This window comes from Elephas maximus, chromosome 19 (assembly GCF_024166365.1).
Source record: "Elephas maximus indicus isolate mEleMax1 chromosome 19, mEleMax1 primary haplotype, whole genome shotgun sequence".
Taxonomy (NCBI): domain Eukaryota; kingdom Metazoa; phylum Chordata; class Mammalia; order Proboscidea; family Elephantidae; genus Elephas; species Elephas maximus.
In genome coordinates, this window is record NC_064837.1 from 15,802,822 (window position 1) to 15,828,925 (window position 26,104).

At 49.4% G+C, this 26,104-nt stretch overlaps 1 protein-coding gene across 4 annotated transcripts in view; it reads left to right on the top strand.

Moving 5' to 3' along the window:
- WSCD1 (WSC domain containing 1) overlaps nucleotides 1–20,651 on the top strand; it is a 56,639-nt gene extending 35,988 nt beyond the window's left edge. For all 4 annotated transcript variants that reach the window (XM_049859996.1, XM_049859998.1, XM_049859997.1 and 1 more), the window contains exons 6-9: nucleotides 4,038–4,197; nucleotides 5,263–5,427; nucleotides 9,019–9,219; nucleotides 12,650–20,651. In XM_049859996.1, the coding sequence (XP_049715953.1) occupies nucleotides 4,038–4,197; nucleotides 5,263–5,427; nucleotides 9,019–9,219; nucleotides 12,650–13,002 (879 nt within the window). In that variant the 3' untranslated portion in view covers nucleotides 13,003–20,651. The remainder of the gene's footprint in view (nucleotides 1–4,037; nucleotides 4,198–5,262; nucleotides 5,428–9,018; nucleotides 9,220–12,649) is intronic.
- Nucleotides 20,652–26,104: the final 5,453 nt, after the last annotated feature.

Sequence of the window (26,104 nt, forward strand, 5' to 3'; positions counted from 1 at the left end):
TCCTGATGTTGGGAGTGTTAGTCTATATGTAATGGGCCTTCTACTCCTGCCCCACACTCAGGCGCACACCCAACCAGCTGACCAACAAAGGATCATACCTAAGCCCATGGCCAAGAGCTTTTGAGGGGGTTGGGGTCTGGAAAGGACTTGTGTTTGTTCAGTCGTTTGCTCATTCATTCTTTCACTCATCCGTCAAACATGTATTGAGCATCTACTGTGTGCCAGACACTATTCTAGGTACTGAAATAGCTGTGAACAAAACACAGAAATCCCTCTTACACTCTAGTAGATAGAGAGCAAACCAGATACACAAGTAAAATATCTAGCGTGTTGAATGGTCAAAAGTATTGTGGAGAAGAACGAAGCAGGAATCGTAGGTATTTAAGAAATGGAAATATTTATACAGTAAAAGCCTTGTATAAGAATGTTCATACCAGCTTTGTTCACAAGAGCTGAACCCTGGACAAGGTCCACGTGTCCATCAGCAGGTGTGGTCCGTCCACATGATTGAACATGACTTAGCAACAACAAGGGGCAATACTGATCCCTGAGCATGAATTTTAAAAATATATATTTTTCTGAATGGCAGAAGTCAGATACAAAAACAAATATGTACTGGATAATTCCATTTCGATGAATTCTAGAATAGCCAAAATTAATCTGTGGTGATAGAAATCAGAGTAGCGGCGGCTCTGGGGAAGGGAGGTATGGGCTGGAGAGGGGACAGGGAAACTTTTTGGGGGTGATGGGGATGCCGTGTGTCTTGATACACATACATTCATCACCACTGATTGAATGGTCCACTTAAGACCGGAACATTTCATCTCAAATTACACTTCAATTAAAAAATTTAAAGTGTAGGATGTATCGGTGAAGGTGGTGGGGGGTACAGCTTGACATGGGGTGGCCAGGGCTCTACCGAGGAGGGAACTTGAAGACTCTAAGAGAGAGCCGTGAGGATATTTGGGGGAAAAGTAATTCTAGGCAGAGGGAACAGCAAGCACAAAGACCCTGAGGTTCAAGGAACGACAAGAAAGCCAATGTGGGCGGAAGTGCCAGTGACGCAGCCTGGCTTCTTGTCTCTGCTTTCCCCTGTGACAACAGTGTTGGCCTGGGGAGAGGATGGATGGTGATGGCAGAGGCCGGAGGTTGCTGTTCTCGTGATGGCTTTCCACTTACATCAGCAGGGGAACTTGTTTCCAGAGAAGCCAGCAGAGTCCTGATCGAGGGTCAAGTCACAGGTTTTGCTTCCTGCTGAGCAATGGCCTGAGGGTCCGTGGGAGGTGGAGTCCAGTGGAAGAGACCAATGGGACTCATCATCAGCCTTGTGTCCACTTCTCCCTAAGTCTAGTGGCATCTGTGATGGTGGCCCTGGGTATGACCATCCCTGCAGCTCTGACGCTGCAGCTGTGGCTGGAACCAGGGCTGCAGCCCAGTGTGGCAGCTGGTGTCCAAAGCAGTTCTTTTTACGTAGTTGACCAAGAGGAAAGGAACAGACGTGGTCATTGGGGGAGGGGCATCGGACCTTTGATTGCCCTGAGCTTCTTTCCTTGAAGATGGCCAAGGTGAGGGATTTTAGGAAGTAAATTCTCGGGTACCCAGTGTTAAGAGAGTGGCCTAGGGCCTGCTCCCAATATATACTGATGGTTCTTGAGAGATAAGGAAAAGAATAGGCGAACACTTATTACATAGACTGAGCATTCTCCTTCATTCATTCTCCCAACACCCTGTGGGGTAGACATTGTTATCCCATTATACAGATAAGGAAACTGAGGCTCAGAGGGGGCAGTGACTTGTCCAAGCTTACACAGGTATAAGAACTATGGCACTGGCATTTGAGTCCAGGTCTGTTGGATTATGAACCTGGCACTTTCTCTTACCCCATGGTGCTTGTTCCCTGGTCACGCTGGACACAGAGCCCATGGACACCAGAGCACCTCCTTACCCCATCCTCCATCCTTGGAGAAGTCCTAGTCCCAGGCCTCTTCCAGGGAAGGCGTGGGGGGACCCTCAGGAGGGACCAGGGGAAGCTAGTGGGAGGACTAGAGAAAAGTAACATCCTCTGATTCTTCCAGGCAGGCAGACCCATAAAATCTGTTCAGTTTACAGATAGAGAAACTGAGGACCCAGAAGGGGAAATGACTTGCTTATGGTACCATAGAATGTAAGAGTGTTTCCAGTGGAAAGGGAACCCTGAGTTCTAGAAGCAGGTGGTGCAGCAAGGTGGTGTGTGTGTATGTGTGTGTGTGTGTGTGTAGAGTGTGAGAATGGTGAAAATATCTCTCCTCCTCACCCCAGAGCAGCTCGGCTCTGTAGGAGAGACATGGGCCTGGGCCCTGGTGAGATTCCTGGCAGAAGCAAAGCTGCCCCTAAGCCTGGGAGCACCTGAAGGATGTGGGCGCCGGGAGAGGCTTGCATGGAGCGTTGCTGGGCATTTGTGGGGGGACCCAGCCTATGCTTACAGGAGCAGCCAGACATGGAGGGGGCAACTCCAGCAGCACCTCCTCCTACCCTCCTCCTAAGATCACCCCTCAGGCTCTGCATCTGCTGTCCCTTGGCGGGGGCGCTGTCTGTCATCTGCTGAGGGTGCAGAAAGCCTGGGCCTTGCCAAGCCACCCTCAGAAAATGCTGCTATTGATCGTCCTTTATTTATTTATTTACGAGATTTTGCTGTAGGCAAAAATAAAAAAGGTTTATGGCGTGTTTCCCTCGGCGGGGAGAACTTTTCTCCTCCCACAGCCCCTGTCCCCCGCACAGTGTGCACGTACACTCATAAACAACTCATTCCTCTTCCCACTCCAGGAGGCCTCTGCGATGCAAGATGCGGGGAGGGGCAGAGGTGAACTGGGCCAGTGGCCTACCTGGTGCTTGGTATCTTTTCATGGTTGGGTGCTGTAGAGTCGATTCATAGAGACCCCATGCGACAGAGTTGAACTGCCCTATAGGGTTTTCTAGGCTGTAATCTTTCCAGGGAGCCCTGGTGGCTCAGTGGTTAAAGCACTCGGCTGCTAACCGAAAGGTCGGTGGTTTCAATCCACCAGCCACTCCGAGGAAGAAAGATGTGGCAATCTGCTTCCATAAAGATTTACAGCCTTGGAAACTCTGTGGGGCAATTCTGCTCTGTCCTCTTGGGTCGCTATGAGTCGGAATCGACTCGGCGGCAATGGGTAATCTTTACAGAAGCAGACTGCCAGGCCTTTTCTCCCACGGTGCTGCTGAGTGGGTTCAAACAGCCAACCTTTGGGGTAGCAGCCAAGCACTTAACTGTTGGTAGGTGCTCAAAAACTATTTGTGGGATAGGTGGGCAGGTGAAGTTTTGAGCGAGCTGTGGCTGGTGCCCATGTCGGGAAGGAGGTAAAGGTAACCACTTCTCTGTGAAAGCACCTACTGTGTGCCAGGCCTCATAGCAAATCTGCAAGGTGGATTTGGCACCTTTTTGCTGTTGTTAGCTGTTGTCAAGTCTGCTCCATGGTTACTCCATGTAAAACAGAACGAAGCATTGCCTGGTCCTGCACCATCTTCACAGTCGTTGTTGTGCCTGAGTCCATTGTTGTGGTCACTGTGTATTTTGAGTGCCCCCCAACATAGGGGGCTCCTCTTCCAGCACTAGAATTCTGTATTCTGTTGAGATCCATAGGATTTTCATTGGCTGGTTTCCAGAAGTAGATTGCCAGGCCTTTCTTCCTAATCTTAGTCTGGAAGCTTCTGAAGCCTGTCCACCATGGCTGACCCTGCTGATATTTGACATACCAGTACCATAGCTCTGTCACAGCACTGTTCACACTCTGTTGTGACTGTTTACTTAGCAGCCTGACCCACTGTGAGCTATTGAGGGCAGAACTCATGTCTGGTTGAGCTTTGTCTTCCCTGGGTGTGGGCACAGAACCAGGCAAAGGAAGGATGGACGCTCATCCCTGTTGACCCCGTGCCACCTGTGATAGTACATCCCATCATGCTCCTCCCGTACCTGAGTTGCGGAAGCACCATCCTCACATTCACCCAAGATGCTCTCTTCTCTTCTTCCTGCTCCCTGGCAGGAGTTCCCCTTGGCCATCCTCAGGGGCTGGGAGTGCTACTGTGCTTACCCCACACCACAGTTCAACCTGCAGGATGCAGTGGACAGCTCACTGTGCAGCCAGGAGCCTGAGGCACAGAGGCTGGGGGCTTACTGTGAGGTCTACCAGACGCCTGTGCAAGGTGAGCTCTGCCCAGAGGTGGATGAGGTACACAGGGACCTCCTCCTCCCTGCAGCTGCCGTTGGTTGGGGCATTTGGCCTGGGGGTTGGAGAGGAGCTTTCAGGATTTGGAGCTGCCAGACCTGGCTGCATTGCAGACGTGAGATGTGGAGGGTATCTGCATAAGGACCTCAGCATCTTAGTGGGTGGTGGCGATAGTGAGGAGGGTGAGGCCTCCATCCTCTCCTGCTTGCAGAGCAGTTGAACCTTTATCTGAATCTCTCTCTGGGGATGCAGGTAGTGAGAGGAAGTGCAGCGAGAGATGGGGCCCAGGGGGATGGCAAGGTGGTGGGGGATGGACATGCAGGTAGAGACCAGAGGATGGGAGGAATCAGAGCCTTGTGGCCACAGCAGCCTCTGATGTCTCAGAGACTGGCCAGAACCTGGGACCAGTCAGGCCCCTGGGCTGTGGTCCTGGGCCTCCTCTTTGATGTCAGGTCCAGCCTGCCCAGCTGACCTTAGGAGCTGATGAGAGGAAGGGCAGGTGGGAAGGAGCATGACCCCACCCTTTATGAAGTCCCTGCTGTGACCAGACACAGCCCTGGGTGCTTTGGGGCTTTCCCTGTGATTTCACGAGCTCCTTGCATCAGCCCGGGGGGAAGGAAGATGAGATGCAGAGAGGCTACTTACCTGGAATTAGTGCAGCCCTGGTTCATTGTGGAATGTACCTGGGTGTGTGGCATGCTCAGGTCAGCCACAGTCCCAGCCACCTCCTATGTAGAATTTGGGGAGCCAGGGTTTGCCTGTGGCCATGGAGGCAGAGGTGGAGCTGAGGTTCCACAGGGCCTGATTCCCACTCCACTCCTGCACGGGGCACGGGAGACCTTGTCACTGAGGCTTTCTCTGGCTAGCCACGAACCTGTGCAGCCAGGGTACAGGGGGCAGATCCCTTCGCTTCCTTGGGCCGCAGTTCCCCCATCTATTAAACGGGAGTCTTGGTCCAGTAGTTCATATCTAGGGGACTTGAGCCTTGAATCCGTGGGTTATGGGGAGGTGCGTAACCCTGAGGCATCTTGCGGACTTTCAGACACTCGGTGCACAGACCGGAGGTTCCTGCCCGCCAAATCCAAAGTGTTCGTGGCTCTGTCAAGTTTCCCAGGAGCTGGGAACACGTGGGCGCGGCACCTCATCGAGCATGCAACTGGCTTCTATACAGGCAGCTACTACTTTGATGGAACCCTTTATAATAAAGGTAAGTCAAGCCTGCTGGGGAGGGGAGGAAGGCTGCTCCCTGTGGCCAGACTGGCATCTTGCTGGCCCTGTGGAGCAACTCAGAGCACCAGAGCAGTGCTTCTCAAACTTTAGCATGTATAAGAAGCAACCAGAAGGCTGGTTAGAACACAGATTCCTAGGCTGCAGCCCCAGAGGTTCTGATTTATTTGTTCTGGAGGGGACGGGGCTGAGAACTTGCATTTCTCGAAAGCTCCCACTTGATGCTGCTGCAGCAGCCCCAGGACCACACTTTAAGCAGAACTGAATGAAAGAATGTTCTAGATCTGAAGGAAAGGCTAGCAGTTTGATTTCCTTCTTTATAAACATTTCTTGAATTTCCTGTAATCGTTAGAACTCTCAATAAGGGACAAGGGGGTGATCATCAAAATGTGTGTGTGTGTGTGTTTCAAATAGGTATAAAAATCTTCAAGAGTTTTATGATTTCTAATTTTCTGCCTGTAGAAATCAGAGGACACATTATGCCAAGTAAGTTAACTTAAATGACTTGAGTCTGTGTTGTTTAAGAATTAAGGACCTCAGACAAGTCAAGTGGCATCTAAATTTAGCAAAATCTATTTCTCCACTTTCACATTTGAAATTTGAAAGTTTCTCTGGGTTTCTTAACTAGTGCCTGGTTTAGGAAGAGACGGTATATCAGTAACATCCTAGAGAAAAATGGAAACTGCTGAGCCTGGCAGTGGACTCTGGAATCACCCATAGCAGTCTTGGTCTGGTTGGGAAAAAGCCAAGGTTGTCCACGTAACCCAGCGTTATCTTCCTGGGGAGCCCTGAGTGTTACAGACACCTGCAGATGACGGGGGAAGTGGCCAGACAAAGCACATGGCCCTGCCTACTCGGGCCTAGTCCTCTAGGAATCACTCACTGTGCACAGGCTACAGTTACCCACCTTGTTCATCTAGAAGGCCTTTACCTTATTCAAGCAGCTGGCCATTTTGGTCTACATATGGCCAAATGGCTCAGTGGGTGGAATAGCTAGGTGTAAGAAATAGGTGATACTGCTTCGTAGGTCTTAGAGATGCCCAGTGCATCTTTGAGCCTTATGGGGCTGGTTAGACTTAGCTGCTGGCTTCAGAACATTGACAGAGCAATGACACACACATGCGAAAAAATCCCAAGACAGTTCCAGAGCCAATCTTATGGGTAGATACAGTCTGACTGAGGTACAAGGCAAATGGCTGTCATTGCAATGGGCTGAGGCAGTGGAGAAGGCACCCTGTGTCTCAGGGTTGTCAAACATCAGACTTCAAGATTATTCAGCCCATGGTTTAACTCTTCCTTTCCTGGAATCACCCAGCTATTTGACAGATTGAATCAAAGCAGAGGCTGTTGCCCACGGCAGAGATGAGTGTGTGAAACGTGTGTTGAGTTTCAATGGGTGAACCCAGACTTCCAGATTCAAAAGACCTACATTTTCCAGGCATCAAAGAATCCCTCACTGCTTACCGCAGATAAAAACGTTTCCTAGCCATGCATGAAGGAGGTAAAGGATAGAACTCATTTATGTTTCCAAGGGCTCAGGATAAGCTCAGGAACATTTATTGAGTGTGTCTCCAAGGTAGAATGGTAAAATGTATCCATGGCATGGTCTTTGTGACATGTGGTAAGGACAGGACACTAGATTCAGATGACATCTTTTCCAGGAAGCCTTTGATGACATCCCACTGTTGTTGTTGTTTGTTGTTAGGTGCTATCGAGTCAGTTCCAAGTCATAGTGACCCTGTGTACAACAGAATGAAATATTGCCCAGCCCTGCAATATTTCATTCTGTTGTACACTTGTTGCTATGTTTGAACCCATTGTTGCAGCCACTGTGTCAATCTATCTCATTGAGGGTCTTCCACTTTTTCACTGACCCTCTACTTTACCAAGCATGGTGTCCTTCTCCAGGGACTAGTACCTCCTCATAACATGTCCAAATTATGTGAGGAAAAGTCTCACCATCTTTCTTCCTAAGGAGCATTGTGTCTGTACTTCTTCCAAGACAGATTTGTTCATTCTTCTGGCAGTCCATGGTATATTCAGTATTCTTCGCCAACACCATAATTCAAATGCATCAACTCTTCTTTGGTCTTCCTTATCCATTGTCCAGCTTTTGTATGCATATGAAGTGATTGAAAATACCATTGCTTGGATCAGGTGCACCTTACTCCACAAAGTGGCATCTTTTGCACCAGATTTATCCAATGCAGTACGTCATTTGATCTCTTGATTGCTGCTTCCATGGGCATTTATTGTGGATCCAAGTAAAATGAGATCCTTGACAACTTCAGTCTTTTCTTCATTTATCATGATATTGCTTATTGGTCCCTCCCACTACATTCCCTAAATTGATCCCTCCACTCTTTGTTCTCACAAGTCAGGTGCTCTGTATTGTACTTGGCTGTCTAATATTGTTATAACTGTAAGCCCTTTGAAGACAGGGTCTGAGTCCTATCCTTTTATCCCTGACATAAAGTTTGACACAAGTTGTTGTTGTTGCATGCTATCAAGTCTATTCTGACTCATAGCAACCCTGTAAGACAGAGTTGAGCTGCCCTATAGAGTTTCCTAGGCAGTAATCTTTATGGGAGCATATTGCCAGGTCTTTTCTCCCATGGAGCTGCTGGGTGAGTTTGAACCGCTGATCTTCTGGTTAGCAACCGAGCACTTCACCATTGAGCCACCAGGGCTCCTCTGACACAGAGTACTCAAATAATAATCTTTGTTGATAAATGTGTGACTCTGTGGATGGATGGATAGAGCCTGGCCTTTCTAGCCAGCAGTCATTTGAGTTCTGAGTACCCAGTACTGCCCAAGGGACCCAAGAAGGGGACACACTCCAGATATGTTGGTCAATGGGAGCAAAGCTCTATTTATAGAAACTGGGCCCTGGTTCCACAGGAGCAGCTGAGACCCTGGCCAGATGAGCTCTGGGGCCTAAGGTGGAGAACCACCTCATATGCAACGTGGGGCCCTGTTGTAGAGCCATGGCGTAAGACCAGAGGGTGGGGCTACAGCTGCTTACAGCCTTTGAGCCTGATGGTGGGGACCCCAACCGCACTGTAGGGAAGTGGATGGGAGGGAAACATAAAGCCATGTAGAGAATCTTGGTGCTGTTGCCATGATGTTGTGAGATCTTGGGCAAGCCACACACCCACTCTGACCCTCAGACTGTTCATCCACTTATGTCAGCAGCTATGGTTATTCTTCAGGCTCATGTGAAATTATCACTGTGAAAGTGCCCACAGCATATACATTCCCAGTGTCTGTAAATGGAGCATGGTTAGGCTCTCTGCTTCTTGGCTTGAGGTCCACAGGAGGTCCTTATTTCCTTTCTCTTGCAAACACCCACTCTACAATGCCTACTGCTCTCACTTCCTGTTGGACAGGGGTCAATTCTGTGGAGGCCACCCCTCGGGCCCTCCTCCTGTGAGCTCCATGGGCCTGTCATATGCCCCGAATGTTGGCTGTCCTTCAGGGTTGCAAGTTAGCACTCAGACCTGTCTGCCACCCTGGGAGCAGGGGCCCCATGGGTGCCTTCTTCCAGAGGGCCTTCATTTCTTGTGGGCAGGGTTCAAGGGCGAGAAGGACCACTGGCGGAGCCGGCGCACCATCTGTGTGAAGACGCACGAGAGTGGCAGGAGGGAGATCGAGGTGTTCGACTCGGCCATCCTGCTCATCCGGAACCCCTACAGATCCCTGGTGGCCGAATTCAATAGGAAGTGCGCAGGGCACCTGGGCTACGCGGCTGACCGCAACTGGAAGAGCAAAGGTAAGTGGGCAGGGTCTTTGGGGCGGAGGTCTCATCAGTGCAGGATGGGGACCCCGTGGGGATACAGGGCCAGTCCACTCATGCGTGTATTCACCCATCCTCCTGGGGACCCATTGTCACTGTGGCTCACGGTGTCCCCTTCCTGGGCCCCTGGAACAGTACTGGCTTAGCACCTGAATGACTGCTGGAAGACAGGCTCTACCTGTCTATCCACGTAGTCACTGTGTGGCAGCATATCTCACCGCCTCCCCACCCCTTCCCCACCTGCCCAGGGTCAGACAGCACAGCATTTTACGTGGAACACCAAGCTCGATGACGAGAATCGTGTCTGTCCTTCAAGATGGGGTGATCTACACCGCCCCCCGCCCTTCCATCCCTGCTCACACCCAGGCATTCATGGGGAGCTATGGGAGGAGCACAGGCTTTGAACCCAGCTGCCTCCTCACCTGCCTCCAAGACCAGGTTGCTTCTACCTCATGGGGCACCTGGGTCAGGGAGCATATGCATGTGCCCAGTCTATGGCCAGCACTCAGTGTGTCAGCCCCCTCCTACACTGCTTCCTGGAGCTCCTGGGTGGTGCAAATAGTTAATTGCTCTGCTGGTAACCAAAAGGTTGGAGGGTCGAGTCCACCCAGTGGTGCCTTGGAAGAAAGGCCTGCTGACCTACTTCCAAAAAATCAGCCATTGAAAACCCTATGGACCACGGTTCTGCTCTGACACACGTGGGGTTGCCATGGGGTGGGATCTGCACGACAGCAACTGCTTTGAGACAACTGGCTTGAGGGCAGTGGTGTGTCAGTGGTAGAGTTCTTACCTTCCATGCGGGAGACCTGGCTTTGATTTCTGGCAGTGCACCTCGTGCACAACTGTTACCCACCTGGCTTGCGTGTTGCTGTGATGCTGAAGAGGTTTCACAGAGCTTCCAGAGTAACACAGACTAGGAAGAAAGGCCTGGCGATCTGTTTCCCAAAATCAGCCAGTGAAAACCTTACGGAGCACAGTTCCACTCTGGCACACATGAGGTCGTGATGAGACAGAGTCAACTTGATGGAAGCTGGCCGTGGATAAACAGCTTCTCGCTGACCGTCCACAGCATCCCGCTGGGGAATGGCCACCACTCCCGCTTTCCAGATGAGGGAAGTGGAGGCACAGAGAGCACAGCCTCATGGCTTTCCAAACCCAAATTTTCTGATTCCATCTGTTCCCCACTAAAACTATTCTTTTAGTTAGTCTGCTGACACACACTGAAGGCCTACTGTGTGCCAGGCACTGGGCAGGGCACAGAGGGACCTTGGGCTAACGAAGTCATGGCCTCAGCCCAACGAAGTCATGGCCTCAGCCCTCGAGGCACTCTCAGTCTAGCCTTTGGGCAATGAATAATAGAGATGAAAGACATTGTGGAACAGGACATGAAAATGAATCAGTGAGAAAGAAAGCTTAGTCCTGGCAGGTTGGGTGGGGAGAGGAGCTGGTGTGGGGACCTCATGGCCAAGCAGGCTTATCCTTCTGTCCCCTCTTGATTCTGGCTCAGCTGAGGCAGATTGGTGTCCTCAGCTGGCTTCCCGGGCTCCCCTTCCCCCATCACCCTTAGCCTAGACCAGCCCCACACAGCCATCTCCTGTCCCCCTTGCCGACTCCCCTTCAGAGAAGGCTCAGTAACCCCATGAGGAGGGCAGGGATCATGGAAGGAGCTCACCTCCCTCAGGCAGAGCTAAGCTGTGGGGCTTCTTGTGTATCGTATGAATCACATGACCCCGGGCAAGGTGCACACCTCTTCTTCCGGAGCCTCAGTTTTCTCAATATTTATGAAGACGAGGATAACGACAGTCCCTATCTGTCTTGGTTTCTTAATGCTGCTGTAACAGAAATACCACAAGCGGGTGGTTTTAATGAGCAGAAATTCATTTTCTCAGTTAAGGAGGCTAGAAGTCCAAATTCGGGGCACCAGCTCTAGGGGAAGGCTGTCTGTCCGCTCTGGGGGAAAATCCTCATCTCAGCTTCTCTGGCGTTCTTCTCGGCGTTCTTTGGAGTTCTCCACGTGGCATCTGTCTTTCCCCTGTTTCTGTTTCCCTCCTTCAGTGCCTAACCTGCTTCGAAAGTGATTGGCCTACAACACACCCTACACTGATACGGCCCCATTAATATAACAAAACCCTGTTCCAGATGGGATTAGATCCACAGGGATAGGGGTTAGGATTTATAACACACATTTTGGAGGATACAATTTACTTAATGCATAACACTGTCCCATAGGCGTGTGGTAAAGATTAGAGAAAACAAACGCCTCCTGCTGTACTTGACGTATATTACTAGCCCAATTATGGAAACTGTTTTTGTTAGGATGACTCTTGACCTGTCTGCTACCCTGGGAGTTGGAACCCCATGACCACTTTCCTCCAAAGGGGCCCTCTCATTTTTCATGGACAAGGTTCAGGGATCACCTTCCCCTGCCAAAAAAAAAAATTCTTAGTCTGCTGGGTAAGAAATCCCATGGAGTAGATCCTCTGCAGAGGCTTTGGGCTGCCCTTTGGCTGTGGCCTCAGTATGTCTCCTACTGCCTGGGCGTGTCATTGGTTCCAGTTGTCAAATGCACAAGACACAGTGACATGAATCAAGCAACACGTTCACTTGCTTTAAAGAAAGATAAAAACCAGTTGCCGTCTAGTTGACTCCAACTCATGGTGACCCCATGTATGTCAGAGTAGAACTGGGCTCCGTGGGGTTTTTAGTAACTGATTTTTCAGAACTCACCAGGCCTTTCTTCTAGGTGCCTCTGGGTGGACTTGAACCTCCAACCTTTTGGTTAGAAGTGAGCATGTTAACCGTTTGCACCAGCCAGAGACTCCTTTACAGGAAATAGAGCCTGCTTGGCCTCTTCAGCTCAGCAGCTACCCACATACCCACCACTTCTCAGGCTCTCATCACTCACATTGGATGTGGGTAGTTGCCATGTTCAAGATCAAGGCGTATGTGGTTCATCTTGATAGAGAAACCACTGTCTTGGTTACCCCCTGGTCTTTTATACTGCTGTATCTGTGTCTCAGAGGCCTAATACCCGTGGGCCACCTCCCAGATCTCCTAATTCAGTCCAGGTTCCAACCCATGGCTCAGGGGTTTCCTAGTAAGCAGGAGAGAGAAACACTTTCTGGCACACGGCATTCCACGTTTGCCGGAGCTCAGTGTGTTTCCAAGGGAGTGCTGTTGTGTGGAGGCAGACTCAAGGTCACCATCTTCCAGGCAGATGCAGGTCTTTGCAGAGCCCAGCCTGGTATTAACCCTCTACTCACACTCACCCAAAGGGCCTTTCTCTGCAGGAGATTCAGGCATGGTGGCCCTGGGCACTGGGTAATGGGGAGTCCTGGCTGCCTCCCTCTCTTGACCAGGCCAGGGCGGCTGCCCCTGACCTCCGTCCCCTCTCCTCCTGCCCCAGAGTGGCCAGACTTCGTCAACAGCTATGCATCGTGGTGGTCCTCGCACGTGCTGGACTGGCTCAAGTATGGGAAGCGGCTGCTGGTGGTACACTATGAGGAGCTGTGTCGCAGCCTGGTGCCCACGCTGCGGGAGATGGTGGCCTTCCTCAACGTGTCCGTGAGTGAGGAGCGGCTGCTTTGCGTGGAGAACAACAAGGAGGGCAGCTTCCGGCGGCGCGGCCAGCGCCCCCGTGACTCCGAGCCCTTCACGCCGGAGATGAAGGACCTGATCAATGGCTATATCCAGACAGTGGACAAGGCCCTGCGTGACCACAACTGGGCCGGGCTGCCCAGAGAGTATGTGCCCAGATGATAGGCCCCTGGCCTCACCCCAGCCAGGACGTGGTCACTGTGCCAGCTGCGCACATGCCTGGAGGCTGGCCCTTAGCCTCGTGGGGACACACAGCGAAGTCTGCACAGCCAGACGGAGGGCCCACCAGATGCTGCCTCTAGGCCAGGAGACCCGACACAGCCCTCAACTCCACACTCACGCTTCACACAGCAGCACCGACATACACACGTGCTTGTAGACACAGTTGACACACTACCCCATGCTCACAATGCCCGTGTGGACGCAACTAAGCTTTTCACATAGGCTGCTCCAGGACACTCAGACCCACTCTCAGACTCACAGACGTAATCACACACAGACATATATACACAGATGCTGGGCTCCATGTTCCCGGAGGCTGGCCGGCTCTCTCGCTCACAGACACACGTGCACCCCAAGCTCACTCTTGGGGACCCCTGGTGTCCTGTTCCCAGGCCAGCACAGACTTGCTCTTCAGGGCCCTCTGATCTGACGGAACCTTGACCCCTGGACTTGGGGGCACTGGGCTGGGTGATATCATGCTCTGAGCAGCAAGGACCATTGGGTTGGAGGTGGGGTCATAGACTTGCTGCCAGGCAGGTGGCCCTGTCTGCGTGTCTGACATCCATAAATGTGTGACTACTGCAGCCCGCCTCTCCCTTCTCTGTGGATGGGCTGGCAGCACCATGGGCATGGTGGGTTCCCCCCGCCACATGCCCCCCCAACCTCAGGCCTGGCTGTTACATGTCCTCTGTACCCTCCACCTGCCCCTTCCCACTTGCCCTACACCAGCAATCCTTGGAGTGGGTTTCTTTGCTGGGCTTCTTCTCTGACCATCCCCAGGAAAGCTGGGGTTCACACCATGCCCCAGAAGTGGCATGAGGGGGAGCAGTAGGGCAGAGGCTGGGCCTGCAAGGAAGCCCCTGAACTCCAGGGGCTGATACACCAGCAGGAGGAGGTTTGGGCTGGACATGGGAGACTGTAGAGGGATGGTCTCGAGGATCACGGTACCTGGTTGTGCTCCCTCCCCCAACATAACTGGTCCCTGCATCCATGGCATCCCAGGCTGGCCTGGGAAGAGCCGGAGCTGGATGGCTGCTCAGGGGAAGGTGCAGCCGCCCTGCCCATCCACAAGACCTCCAGAGGCCAGGCAGTGCCGCAGCTCTGACAGTCACTCCACCACTTCCTGTTGTCATTGCTGTGACACTTGGTCTCTTTGCCACACTCTCTGTTTTTGCGAGGCTGGCATCTTTCCCACTTGTTCATCCATGTCCTTGACAAAAGGGCAAGGGCGCTGACAGACGCTGAGGCTGTGTGATGTGTGCTGGCCACTGGAGCTCACAGTCCGATAGGAACAGGGGGAGACATCACAGATGGGCACGGACAGCCCCATAGCAAAAGAGGGTGTGCTGCGCAGGCCCAGGAACATCAGCCAGTCCCCTCTGCCTCTGCAGGGAGTGCATCACAGGGCTAAGAACTGGTCTCAAAGAATCTGTAGAAATTATCCTGGCCAAGGAGAGAGAAGGAGAATTGAGGCAGAGAGAACAGTACTTGCAAAGGCTCAGAGGCCTGGAAAACCCCGGTGTGTTTGAGAAATGTGTGAAGAGTTGAGCGTGGGGCATGTGCACCCATTTCTGTGCAGTGGGAGGAGGGGAGTCGGTTGGTGAGGCTGGATGTGGGGGCAGAGGAAGGGACTCTGTCCTTCCAGCCACTGAGCGCTCAGCCTGACTCCCAGGCCTGGGTGTGGAGGGGTGCTGATGCTAATTTCTGTCTTGGGTCACCCTTCCCTGTCTGAGGCTATGGAGACCAGGAGGCTCAGGCCCGCCAGGCAGGGGTGCGACCTGGAGCAGGCTCAAGGCAGCCAAGACACAGGAGCACTGCTGAGGAGCTCAGGTTGCATGTTGACCTCAGAGGGGAGGGAGTTGGCAAGCCCCTGAGCCCTTTGCAACTTCTGCAGGTCTGGGATAACCCGGGATGGGCCTATGGACCTGCCCTGCGAGGACCATCAGCAGGGAGACCCATCAGCCTGAGCCAAGCTGCATTGGGAGAAGACGGAGCAAATGGTTTGGAGGCCCTGGCATCAGAGCACACCCCATGTCCTCTGCTCCGTGGCCCAGAGAGCACCATCCACCAGGGCTGGAGCCCACTGGAGCTGCCTCTGTTAGAGCGGAGCCTCCCTAGCCTTCCATTTCTCAGTGGGTGGCTTTGAGCGTTTGTGCTCCTCAGGACCTCCAAGTCCTTCCACTGAGATGCCCTCAGAGCCACACTGACGCTGAGGCTGTTCTTGATCCTCCTACAGCCTCGCTAAGCTCAGGGCTGAGGACAGCAGGTCTTAGTAAATGTTTATCGGTGCAGGGTGGCTCCATGGTCAAGTCTTCTGAAGCCCTGATAAGGCTTCCAAAGTGGTAGGGACAATTGAGATGCACCCAGGAATCCCACCCTGCCTTGGAAGGGGTGAGGAAGCAATGACACCCACACCCCAGAGCAAACCTTAGAGGCTCAAAAGAAACGGGCATTGGGCACATGGAGAACCGGGGGCCCAGCCTCCTGCTGAGATTTGCTCCTTGGCTTTGGCCCTCACTTTCCAGGCCATCGGATGACCTTCAGGGGAGAAGACTTGGAAGCCATGGTGGCTGGAAGGGTGTGGCTGGAGGACCGGCCAAGACAGCAGCCTGGGCATGACCTCTTGGGCTTCCCCTGCCACACCAGGAGTCTGGGGAGAGCAACAGCACCGGACTGTTCCTTCTGGTGGGTGGGTCGATACAGTCACTGTCACCAGGTACCCAGAGTCTTCATCTCCTTCCAGGTGGACCACCACCTGCTCAAATGCCTTGGAGTCTACCACACACCTTAGGGGTGCAGACGAGCAAGATGATAGGGTCAGGATCTACCCAGGTCACAGCAAGCCACTCCCCACTGGATACTTGCCTCCCAGATGTTGGGTGGTCCAAAAGAATGCAGATGCCCTGCCCGATGTTGCTGGTCTTCAGCAGCCTTCAACTCAAGTCTTCCTCTGTAGGCAATCTCATCGGAAATGCAGAAAGGGGATCTGTCCTTTTAGACAAGTCCATCTGTCTCTCTCCGACTTAGATTTCATCTGTAAAAAATATTTCATCTGTAGCACTCAGTAAAGAGGATGCTGTCCCAACCAGCCAAGAAGGAGAAGCTCATCTGTATTTAGGGGAGAAGTGTAGCAAATGCATCAGGATCCAGTTAGAACAGAACAGGGAAGCCTCACCTGTCTACAAATTCCAACTCTAATCGCAACGCTATGGAGTTAGCAGAAACCTATGTTAAAACATGTAATTTTCATGGATTTTATCTCCCGTCGTGGATCAATTTGGAAAACTCAAAATACATCATTTTAAAAAACTAAAACACACTGCTAGTCCCAGTGATGGGTAAATGAGAGAGAAGAATAGACAGGCTTCCAAACCCTGGGAAGAAAGCTGCTTAATTATGTGAGCATCTTATAATGAAGTCTCTTCTAGCTAAAATTAGCTTTGGAGTGCACGAATGTGTGATAATGTTTGCACACCAGAATGCTTTTTTTCCCCCCTTAAAAGTAGCAGGAGCTACTTGGTTCTTAAGGGGCCCCAAGAGGGAACCAGGAAGTGCTGGGGTTGATCCTTGCAGCTTCGAGAATTTTTGGGGGCACAGGCTTGTTTTCTTTTTAACTGGAAGCTGTTTGGGGAGCTTTGAGCCAGGATGCCTCCAAAAGCAGTTCATTTAGGTTTGGGGAGAAATTGATTCGTCTGCCTCACATTGATTGTCACCACCTGGTGCTGGGTGAGTTGGACTGAAGGAGGTAGGGAGTGGAGTGGAGTGGAAAAAATACAGGGGCTTCAGACAGAGGGCTGGGTTGTAGTTCCAGCTCTGTTCTGTGATTTTGGGCAAGGGCTTTTCCCTCTTTGGTCTCAGATTCCTGTCCGTAAAATGAGGAATATGGTGGATGTTGTCGATGGCATCTCCACTATCCATTCCCCCATTTCCTCTGCCAGTAGCCCCTGTTTTCTGTTTGGGGATTTGTATAATGTGGAGGAACTGACTCACCAAGGTCAAGGTTGGAACACATGACCTGGTCTAAGCCAATCAACACATTCCATCTCTCTGGCTACAGTGATTGGTTCAGGTTATGGGCATGTGATCTGAGCCAGTGCTGTGAATGCTGGGTAAAGAGACTCATTTTACCCTCCTGCTAGATATGAAAGAAGAAATAGGTAATCCCGGGTCTTGATGGTGGCCACCTTGGGGCCATAAAAGGGAACCACTCTCAGCTTGAAGCTATACCACTGAAGGGAGAGCTGAGAGGCAGGAAGAAATCAGGCCCCTGGTGACATTGTTTTAGTTCAGAGTCAAGCCTTTCTATCAGCTGGATCTATCTCCGGACTTTTTTTTGTTGTTGTTACATGAGCCAATAAATCCCTGTTATTAATTTGAGTTGGGTTTTCTGTTGCTTACAGTCAGAGCATTGTGCAAATGGCTTGTATTGGAAGGCCCTGGGAGCTCTGACCTTCTCTGTCTCAATTGCTGATGGAGATAAAGCCTGAAACTCAGACTAGCATGAGCAGTTGTGTCTTTCCTAGTAGAAATGGGAAGTTGCTATCTACAGGAATGGGGCTGGGTATGAAATGTTCAAAAGGAAGTTGTGCTCAGTCAAGCAGGACAAGTAGCATTTTTAAGCCAGTACATGTTGAGGTCACCCAGATGTCCTTAGAAAATATTCCTTCCTGGATGCCAGCCCAAACCATTGGTTGTCTCATTTAATCCTTAATCAATCTTTTGATGTGGACATTGCTATTATCTCCTCTTGACGGGAGAGAGGACTGAGACACCAGCCTGCACCAATGAATGTTAAGTGTGGTGCTCTTTGAATTGGCCATAACTCTCACAGAGAATGTGATATGTTGGAAGGCATGCTTTGATAAGACACTTGAATTGGGGGTGAGGTCCCCTTCAAGGGACACGTTTGACTAACAACAGATGACCAGGGTTTTCATTTCCTGGGACTGCCCTAACAAATTATCACATACTTGGTGGCTTAAAACAGAAATTTATTCTCTCATAGTTCTAGGGGCCAGAAGTCCAAAATCAAGGTGTTGGCAGGGTTGGTTCCTTCCGGAGGTTCTGAGGGATAATCCATTCCATGCCTCTCTCCTAGCTTCTGGTGGCTGTTGGTGTTCCTTGGCTTGTAGGTGTATTCCTCCAAGCACTACCTTCATTTTCACTGGTTCCCTCCTGTGTCTCTTCCTCCTTTTATGTCTCTTATGAGGACTGTAGTCATTGGTTTTAGGACCCACCCGAATTCAGAATATCATCTCAAGGTCCTTACCTTAATTACATCTGCAAAGACTCTTTTCCTAGATAAGGTTACATTCTGAGGTTCCAGGTGGACGTATTTTTTGGTGGACATAATTCAACCCACTACAGACAGTAAAATGCCTTCTAAAGAGGGTAGGTCTGGTTAACCACACAGCTTTGGTTTTGCTGAGTGGTGCCTGCAGGCTTGGGACAGAATGGATTTGCTACCATTGGGAGAGAGGGATGCTACTGAGATTTGTTCGTTGTCTGTCCTTTGCTCTTTAACCCTACTGTGTGCGATATATTTGAGGTACGAGAGAGGGATATGTGTTCTCTATCTCCAAGAAACTCTCCTTGGAATGTCTGACTATAATATAATACGCCAGAATGGAGGCCTGTACACTATGTAGAGAAAACCAAGGATCCAAGGAAGTCAGTGTAAGTATACTTGTCCACAGCATTCCTTGATGTAACTGAACATAGATCTGGGCCCAGATCTATGTTCAGTTACAAAAAGAATTTTCATTATGCAGAAACATTGCATAAATCCAAGTCCCTGCCGTGAGAAATGTGAGCAAATCCACCCTGGAAAACAGACATAATTGCTTATATAAAATGAAGATTCTTGATGTCAAAAATAAAAACAATTTTAGTAGATGCTGCAAGCATAAACTGAGAGAATGAACCTTCTCTAGTGTTTGAGATATTTTTTCAGGCTCAGACATCAGTAGTGACAGGTGCATGGCTTGAAGGTTTTGCCAATGATGATCAATAACACTAAATAGTGTTCTTATGGATCACGGAGTTCTACAGAAATCATTCCACGTGTGCCTCAGTGAAATGGACAGTATTCTTTCCATTTGGGGAGAAAAGAAAACTTCATTTCCGGTATTGAGTTGCCTAACCTTCAACCCCTTCGATTTACAAGTGATAGAAATGATGGTTAGAGAGGGAAAGGGTCTCAGGAGTTTATGCTGTGAGAACGAGTGCAGAGCTAGGATCAGAACGTGGGCTTTTTCCACTAAACCATCTGATTGCCTCTGTACTATATCCATACAACTCTTTAGGAAGTGGCTGGAAATGAGGTGGTTGTATATTCAGCTCATTTAGAAGCAGCTTCATTAATGTCACTGCTAATTTGTTGCCAAAGGGAGCAGCCCTTTCCAAAGGGGTGCCACTAGACTAGGAGCCCAGAGCTGCGACCGTCCATCCCGAGCAGCAGAAAGGCCCTGTACTCAAAGATACTGATTGGCAAGTGTCTTTGGTGGGTCTGGGCCCAGCAGCATGTCTGCGTTCGTAAGTACGGGTGCATGTAGATGTGAGCCAGCTGCTGAAAGACGTCTTGCTCCTTCGAGTCCCATGCCAGCTAGCCTGAAAATTACAAGTGACAAGAGCCTAGTCACCTGGGCTTTGGCATCAACTCACTTGGATAGCCCTCCCTCCCTTTGTCAGAACTACCAAATCCATATGACATATAACCTACCCCCAATTTGGAACACAGGGCATGCACTTAGCATGTGGCTGGGAGGAAGCCCAGGAAAGCAGAGTAGTGGTACTTCTCACCCGCTCCAGCCTTCGCCAGTACCTGTTGCTGTCACAGTGACCCTGACTCATGACGGTCCCACGTGTGTCAGAGTAGAACTGGGCTTCATAAAGTTTTCAATGGCTAATTTTTTGGAAATAGATTGTCAGGCCTTTCTTCCAAAGCAATTCTGGGTGGACTTGAACCTCCAACCTTTCGTTTAGCAGCCAAGCACGTTAACTCTTTGCACCACCCAAGGAGTCCCCCAGATCGTACATGGAACTTGCCACAAGTTGAAGTCACGCCACAGCAAAATCACCTGTATTAGTTTTCTATAGTTGTGTAACTGCCTCTTCTTTATACCAAGAAGAATTGTCCTGGTCTCCAAATTCAGCCTAGCAGGAAATGGACAAATCAGGAAGTCTCTGGCCGGACATCCTAGTGGGATGGGCCACTCCACGGGCCCACCCAAACCAAGAGCCTTCTCTGTTTCCTGGGAAACCTGCTCTCAACATAATCCATTAGTCCCTGCTCCACCCAGGCTTCCCCTGCTCCATGGCCACATTAACCTCCATCAGATAATTAAGGGCTTGGCTTGCCGTGAGAGACCTTAAATGTCACCTCTCTGTCACCCAATACGTCTTTGAATGACACAGGCTCTAATGAGATGTTCAAATATAGAAAACTGAATGACTCCTCGCTTTAGTGGTGACATTTATTCAGCCGGAGTGATCTGACTACGCCGCTACATTACTTATAATTTCCACCTGACCTTGGGTGGTGACGGGTAATCTTTAAGGAAACTATCCGTTTAATCTCCCTCACCTTATTAGCATTTAATTACTATGACACATTTCCAGATGTACAAAGGATGTTAGGATTATAATTTAATTTTTCCCTCAAGTGGCCCAGTAGCCAAGGGCAGTGGGCCCAGCTCTGGGACCACCATGTTCTGGTCAAGGAAGTGCCCTGGTCCTGGTTCGGCTACCTGCTGTCTCAGAGCACCGAGCAGAGCGTATCCCAAGTGTAGCACCCCAGGTCTGAGCAAGATCTTCTGTCCCAACGTCTTCTCTCGCTCTCTGGCCAGTGGGCTGAAACTTGCTATGTTGCTCAGGGTCAGGCCCAGGCACAGGGCCAGGAAAAGGATGTTCTAAGCCCAGGATGGCAGCAAAACTTCAGATCTGAGAGCCGCACTGGCCAGTGGGCACCATAAGGAAAATATTTTATGTAGATTTTAGATTGCACAGAATGGTGGTTAGAATCCAGAGAAACTCTGATCCATTTTCACTGCCTTAAAAAGCCACATTCTGTCCTGAGAGTTACTCAACCATGTTCCCACATAAACAATCCATTTTGACATCTCTTGCTTGTCCTAAGGAGTCCCTGGGGGGTGCAAATGTGTTAAGTAATCAGCTACTAACCGAAAGGCTGATGGTTTGAACCTACCCAGAGCCACCGCTGAAGCAAAGCCTGGTGATCTGCTTCTGAAAGGTCACAGCCATGAAAACCCTACAGAACACAGTTCTACTCTGACACATGGGTCTCCATGAGTTGAAATCAACTCGACAGCAGCTGGTGGTAGTGGTGGCATTGTGTGCCGTCAAGTCGATTCCAACGCATAGTGAACCTATAGGACAGAGTGAAACTGCTCATAGAGTTTCCAAGGAGTGGCTGGTGGATTCAAACTGCCCACCTTTTGGTTAGCAGCCTGAGCTCTTAACCACTTTGCCACCAGTGCTTGTCCTAGTATCATAAATCACTGAGCAATTCCTTCTTAGGGCCACGAGCCCTTGGATATGGAGAATAAGGCAACTCCAAGGAGTAGACAGACCAGGTGGAATCCAGGTCACTTGGGTTCTAGAAGAGGCCCTGCCATTAACTGGCTGCAGTGGTGGCAGAAACTTTTGGCAACTGCCTCCTTCTCTGAGAACTATGACGCCAGCATTGTGATGGAGCTGACAGCTGGGTTTGACCTCATGACCATGTCTCCCTGGTCAGAGCTCATGGGACCACTGGGGCTACCTGACCTGAGGCAGGGCAATCGGATTCTCTTGGTCATTTGGACTGGGGCCTGAAAGACACCAGCCAGTCTATGGTTCTGTGAAATGAAGACATGTAAACATGGGGAACATGGAGCCACAACGGGCATACAGGAGCAGAAAGGGCTGGTCTGCAGAAGACCAAAGAATGACATCAGTGTGCTGAGAGAAGGAGAACCTGGAAGGAAATAGCCCCAGAGAGAAAGAGAGAGAGACTGAGATGGTACCTGCCATGGTAACCATTGGCATTCCAGGGCCTGGTTCTAGCCCCTGGTCAGGCCTGGCTGGCCTACTCAATCTTGAGTTCCATAAATTACCCACCCCATCCCTTTATATTGCACCCCCTTTCCAGCTGAAGTTAGTTTGAGTGGGCTTCTGTGACTTGAAAATGAAAGAGCTTCAAGAGCCCATCTCGTCACTCTTTCTCAGTTTTTGTTTTAATTGTGGTAAGAATTTATTTTTCTTTTTAATCTTTAATGATAATTATGTATATAGTAAATGTTAATAATAATATTGTTAATGTTAAAATGACAACCAAAATTCAAGAAAAAAATTGTGCACCTAATCAAATCAATGATGTCATTGTCTGTGTGGTTTTCTGGTTCTTTTTCATATGCTAATTTTCTTTTTACCTGAATGAACTAATGTAATACATACAATGCTGCTTCCTTTTTTTTTTTTTTAGTTGTACTTTAGGTGAAGGTTTACAGAGCAAATTAATTTCTTATTAAATAATTAATACACATATTGTTTTGTGACATTGGTTGCCAACCCCAAGACATGTCAACACTCTCCCCTTCTCAACCTTGGGTTCCCTGTACCAGCTTTCCTGTCCTTTCTTGCCCTCTCATTCTTGCCCCTGGGCTGCTGTGCCCATTTAATCGGGGTGAACCTCGGGAGTGACTTCATTACTGGATTAAAAGGGCATCCAGGGGCCATACTCATGGGGTTTCTCCAGTCTGTCAGACCGGTAAGTCTTGTCTTTTGTTGTAAGTTAGAATTCTGTTCTACACTTTTCTCCAGCTCTGGCCGGGACTCTCTATTGTGATCCCTGTCAGAGCAGTCGGTGGTGGTATTTAGCATTATATCATGAATATTTTCCCTTTTTATGTTTTTAAAATATATTACTTTCCTCTCCTTGACTACTTTCCTCTTAGTCCCCAACAGAGTAACCAATAGGGATAAAAAAATAGCCTGGTATTATTCACACTGCAGTCCATACTTATACACTATATAAAAGTACACACACACACGCATATACATATATATGGATATTGAGAGTCATCATTTGTTTTTGCAAAAATGTGATCATATAATACACACATTTTTGTGCCTTTTTTTTTCCTTAAATAATAAAAAAAAAAATTCCTGTAGGAATTGTAGCATAATATTTTCTAGTAGTGGTCTCCAAAATGGGTGCATACACCTTGCTGACACGAGACAAAAAAATCAAACTTTTCCTTTTATTTCATTGTTTTAAATTTCCTATTTTGCCTTTGCTTATAATACACTTAAGATAGTCATACGTGCAAGTAAATATCCAAATACCGGAGGTACACTATCAGGAAATGAGAGCAATTAAAACGCTTAGAGACCAGCCATCTACAAAAGCAGGGAACAGTTGATGCACTCGTGGCCCTTTGGGTGGGTCTCCAGGCCGTTTCTAGTCGGGCTACTACAAACCATGCTGTGACAAGCAGAGCTGTGCTATCCATTTACATACCGGGGATATTAGTTCTATAGGATAGATTCCCAAAAGTAAAACTGCTGATTCAAAGGATATGTATAGCTTGAATTTTAATTGATATTGGCTACCTGCTCTCTAAAAAGTCTGTAGCAATTTATATTCCCCACAAGAAATATATGAAATGTTCACTTCCCTGCATCTATACTGACCTTCGGAGTTATCGCTCTTTTCAACTTTTTCTAACCCAGTGGGTGGGTTACCAGTCCAGTGGGTGGGTTACCAGTCCAGTGGGCGGGTTACCAGTCTGCTTTAAGAGTATCTTTAAGAGCATCTTTGTATAGATGTTTGCCTGTGTTTTGGTGACTATGCGGGGACATTTGACCGTGTGGACCGTAACAGATTGTGGATAACATTGCAAAGGAAGGGAGTTCCAGAACGCTTAGTTGTACTCAGAAGGAACCTATGCATGGATCAGGAGTTGGCCGTACGAGCAGAACAAGGGGATACTGCATGGTTTGAAGTCAGGAGAGGTGTGCATCAGAACTATATCTTTTCGCCATGTTTGTTCAGTCTGTATGCTGAGCAAATAATCCGAAAAACTGGACTGTATGGGGAAGAACATGGCATCAGGATTGGAGGAAGACTTGCTGACAACCTTCTATGTGCAGATGACATGACCTTGCTTGCTGAAAGCAAAGGGAACTTGCTGATGGGAATCGGAGACTGCAGGCTTCAGTGTGGATTGCACCTCAACATAAAGAGGACACAAATCCTCACAACTGGGCCAGTGGACAACATCACGATAAACGAAGAAAGGATTGAGATGTCAGGGATTGACACCCCATGGAGGAAAACAGTCAAGATACTAGATGACACATTGCATTGGGTAAATCTGCTGCAGAAGACCTCTTTAAAGGTGTTGGAAAGCAAAGATGTCACTTTAAGGACTGAGGCATACCTGACCCAAGCCAGGTGTTTTCAATCGCCTCATATGCACGTGAAAGCTGGACAATGGGTGGGGAGGGTGGAGGACGAATTGATGCCTTTGAGTTATGGCCTGGGAGTATTGGGAGTAACTTAGACTGCGGGTCTGTCTTGGGCGAGGTACAGCCAGAGTGCTCACCTGAGGTGGGGATGGCAAGACTTCATCTCACATACTTCGGGCTTGTTGTGTGTGTGTGGTGGGGGAGGGACTGTTCCGGGAGAGGGACATCATGCTTTGTGGGGTGGAGGGTCGTCCTGGGAGAGGAGGGCCCTCGGCGGGATAGGTTCACACAGCGGCTGCGACACAACAACAAAAAAGAGGACCTTCATATATAAATGAGGGCATTGGACAAGATGACCCCTAAGCTTCCTTCTAGGGGTGGGCATTGATGGTTTAGTGGTAGAATTCCATGCAGGAAACCCAGGTTCGATTCCGGCCAATGCACCTCATGTACAGCCACTACCTGTCTGCCAATGGAGGCTTGCTGGTTGCTATGATGCTGAACAGGTTTCAGGAGAGCTTTCAGACTAAGATGGACTAGGAAGAAAGGCCTAGCAATCTACTTCTGAAAATCAGCCAATGAGCCAATGAAAACCCTACAACAGTTTGTCCCCAGCCAATCATGGGGATGACACAGGACCAGGCAGCAGTTTGTCCCATTGTGCATGGGGCCACCATGACTCCGGGCCAACTTCACAGCGGCTAATGACAACAACCAGCTTTCTTGTAGCTCAAGATCCAAGATTCCCTGATTATCTATTTTCAGAGCTCACCTGTTAGCAGGTGTATAATTAAAAAAAAAGAAGCAGTTGCTGTCATGCTGCTCTCCACTCATGGGGCTCCCATGTGTGTGAGCATGGAACTGCCCTCCACGGGGTTTTCACAGCTATGACCTTTCTGAGGCAGGTTGCCAGGCCTTTATTCCGAGGCACCTCTGGGTGGACACGAACTTCCAGCCTTTCGATTGGCGGCTGAATGCATTAAGTGTTTACAGTGAGATCTCTCAAAAAGTTGCCAGAAGCCAGCAAATCACAGGCTGGAAAGAAAGAAAGCTGAATGAAGTCCAGAAGACCATCTTGCCAGTACTGTTCAGCTTGTAATATCCATCTAGGCCAACGCTCTGCAATTTTATCCAGAACAAATAATAAAAAGCGGTGTGTAATATTTCTAGGATGAGCATATGCATAGTAAATATTTTAAGATCAATAGCTACACAAAATGCATTTTCCTTGGAAGTTCCCTTTTCAAATGGCTTTGTATTAAAAGTGCTATTTCAATAAATATTCATGGGGAAATTCATTGATGTGTTTTACCATTTATAGCTAAAATTTCAAAGGTCCTGGAAAAAAGATGTATGGTTCATATTTTACCCTCTTAGGCGATGTGGAGAAAAATGCTAGGAGATGCTTTGTTTTTCTCTGACGATAAACCCTCCCAGGCAGATATCTGTCCTTTTTCTTTCCTGCTCTTCTCTAGCTAGGCCTGGGATGGGTCACAGCCTGGTCAGAGGGCAACTGGCAAGAAAGACCGAGGGAGGAAGGGGTGGGGAGAGGTTAGGAAGCTCTATGTGC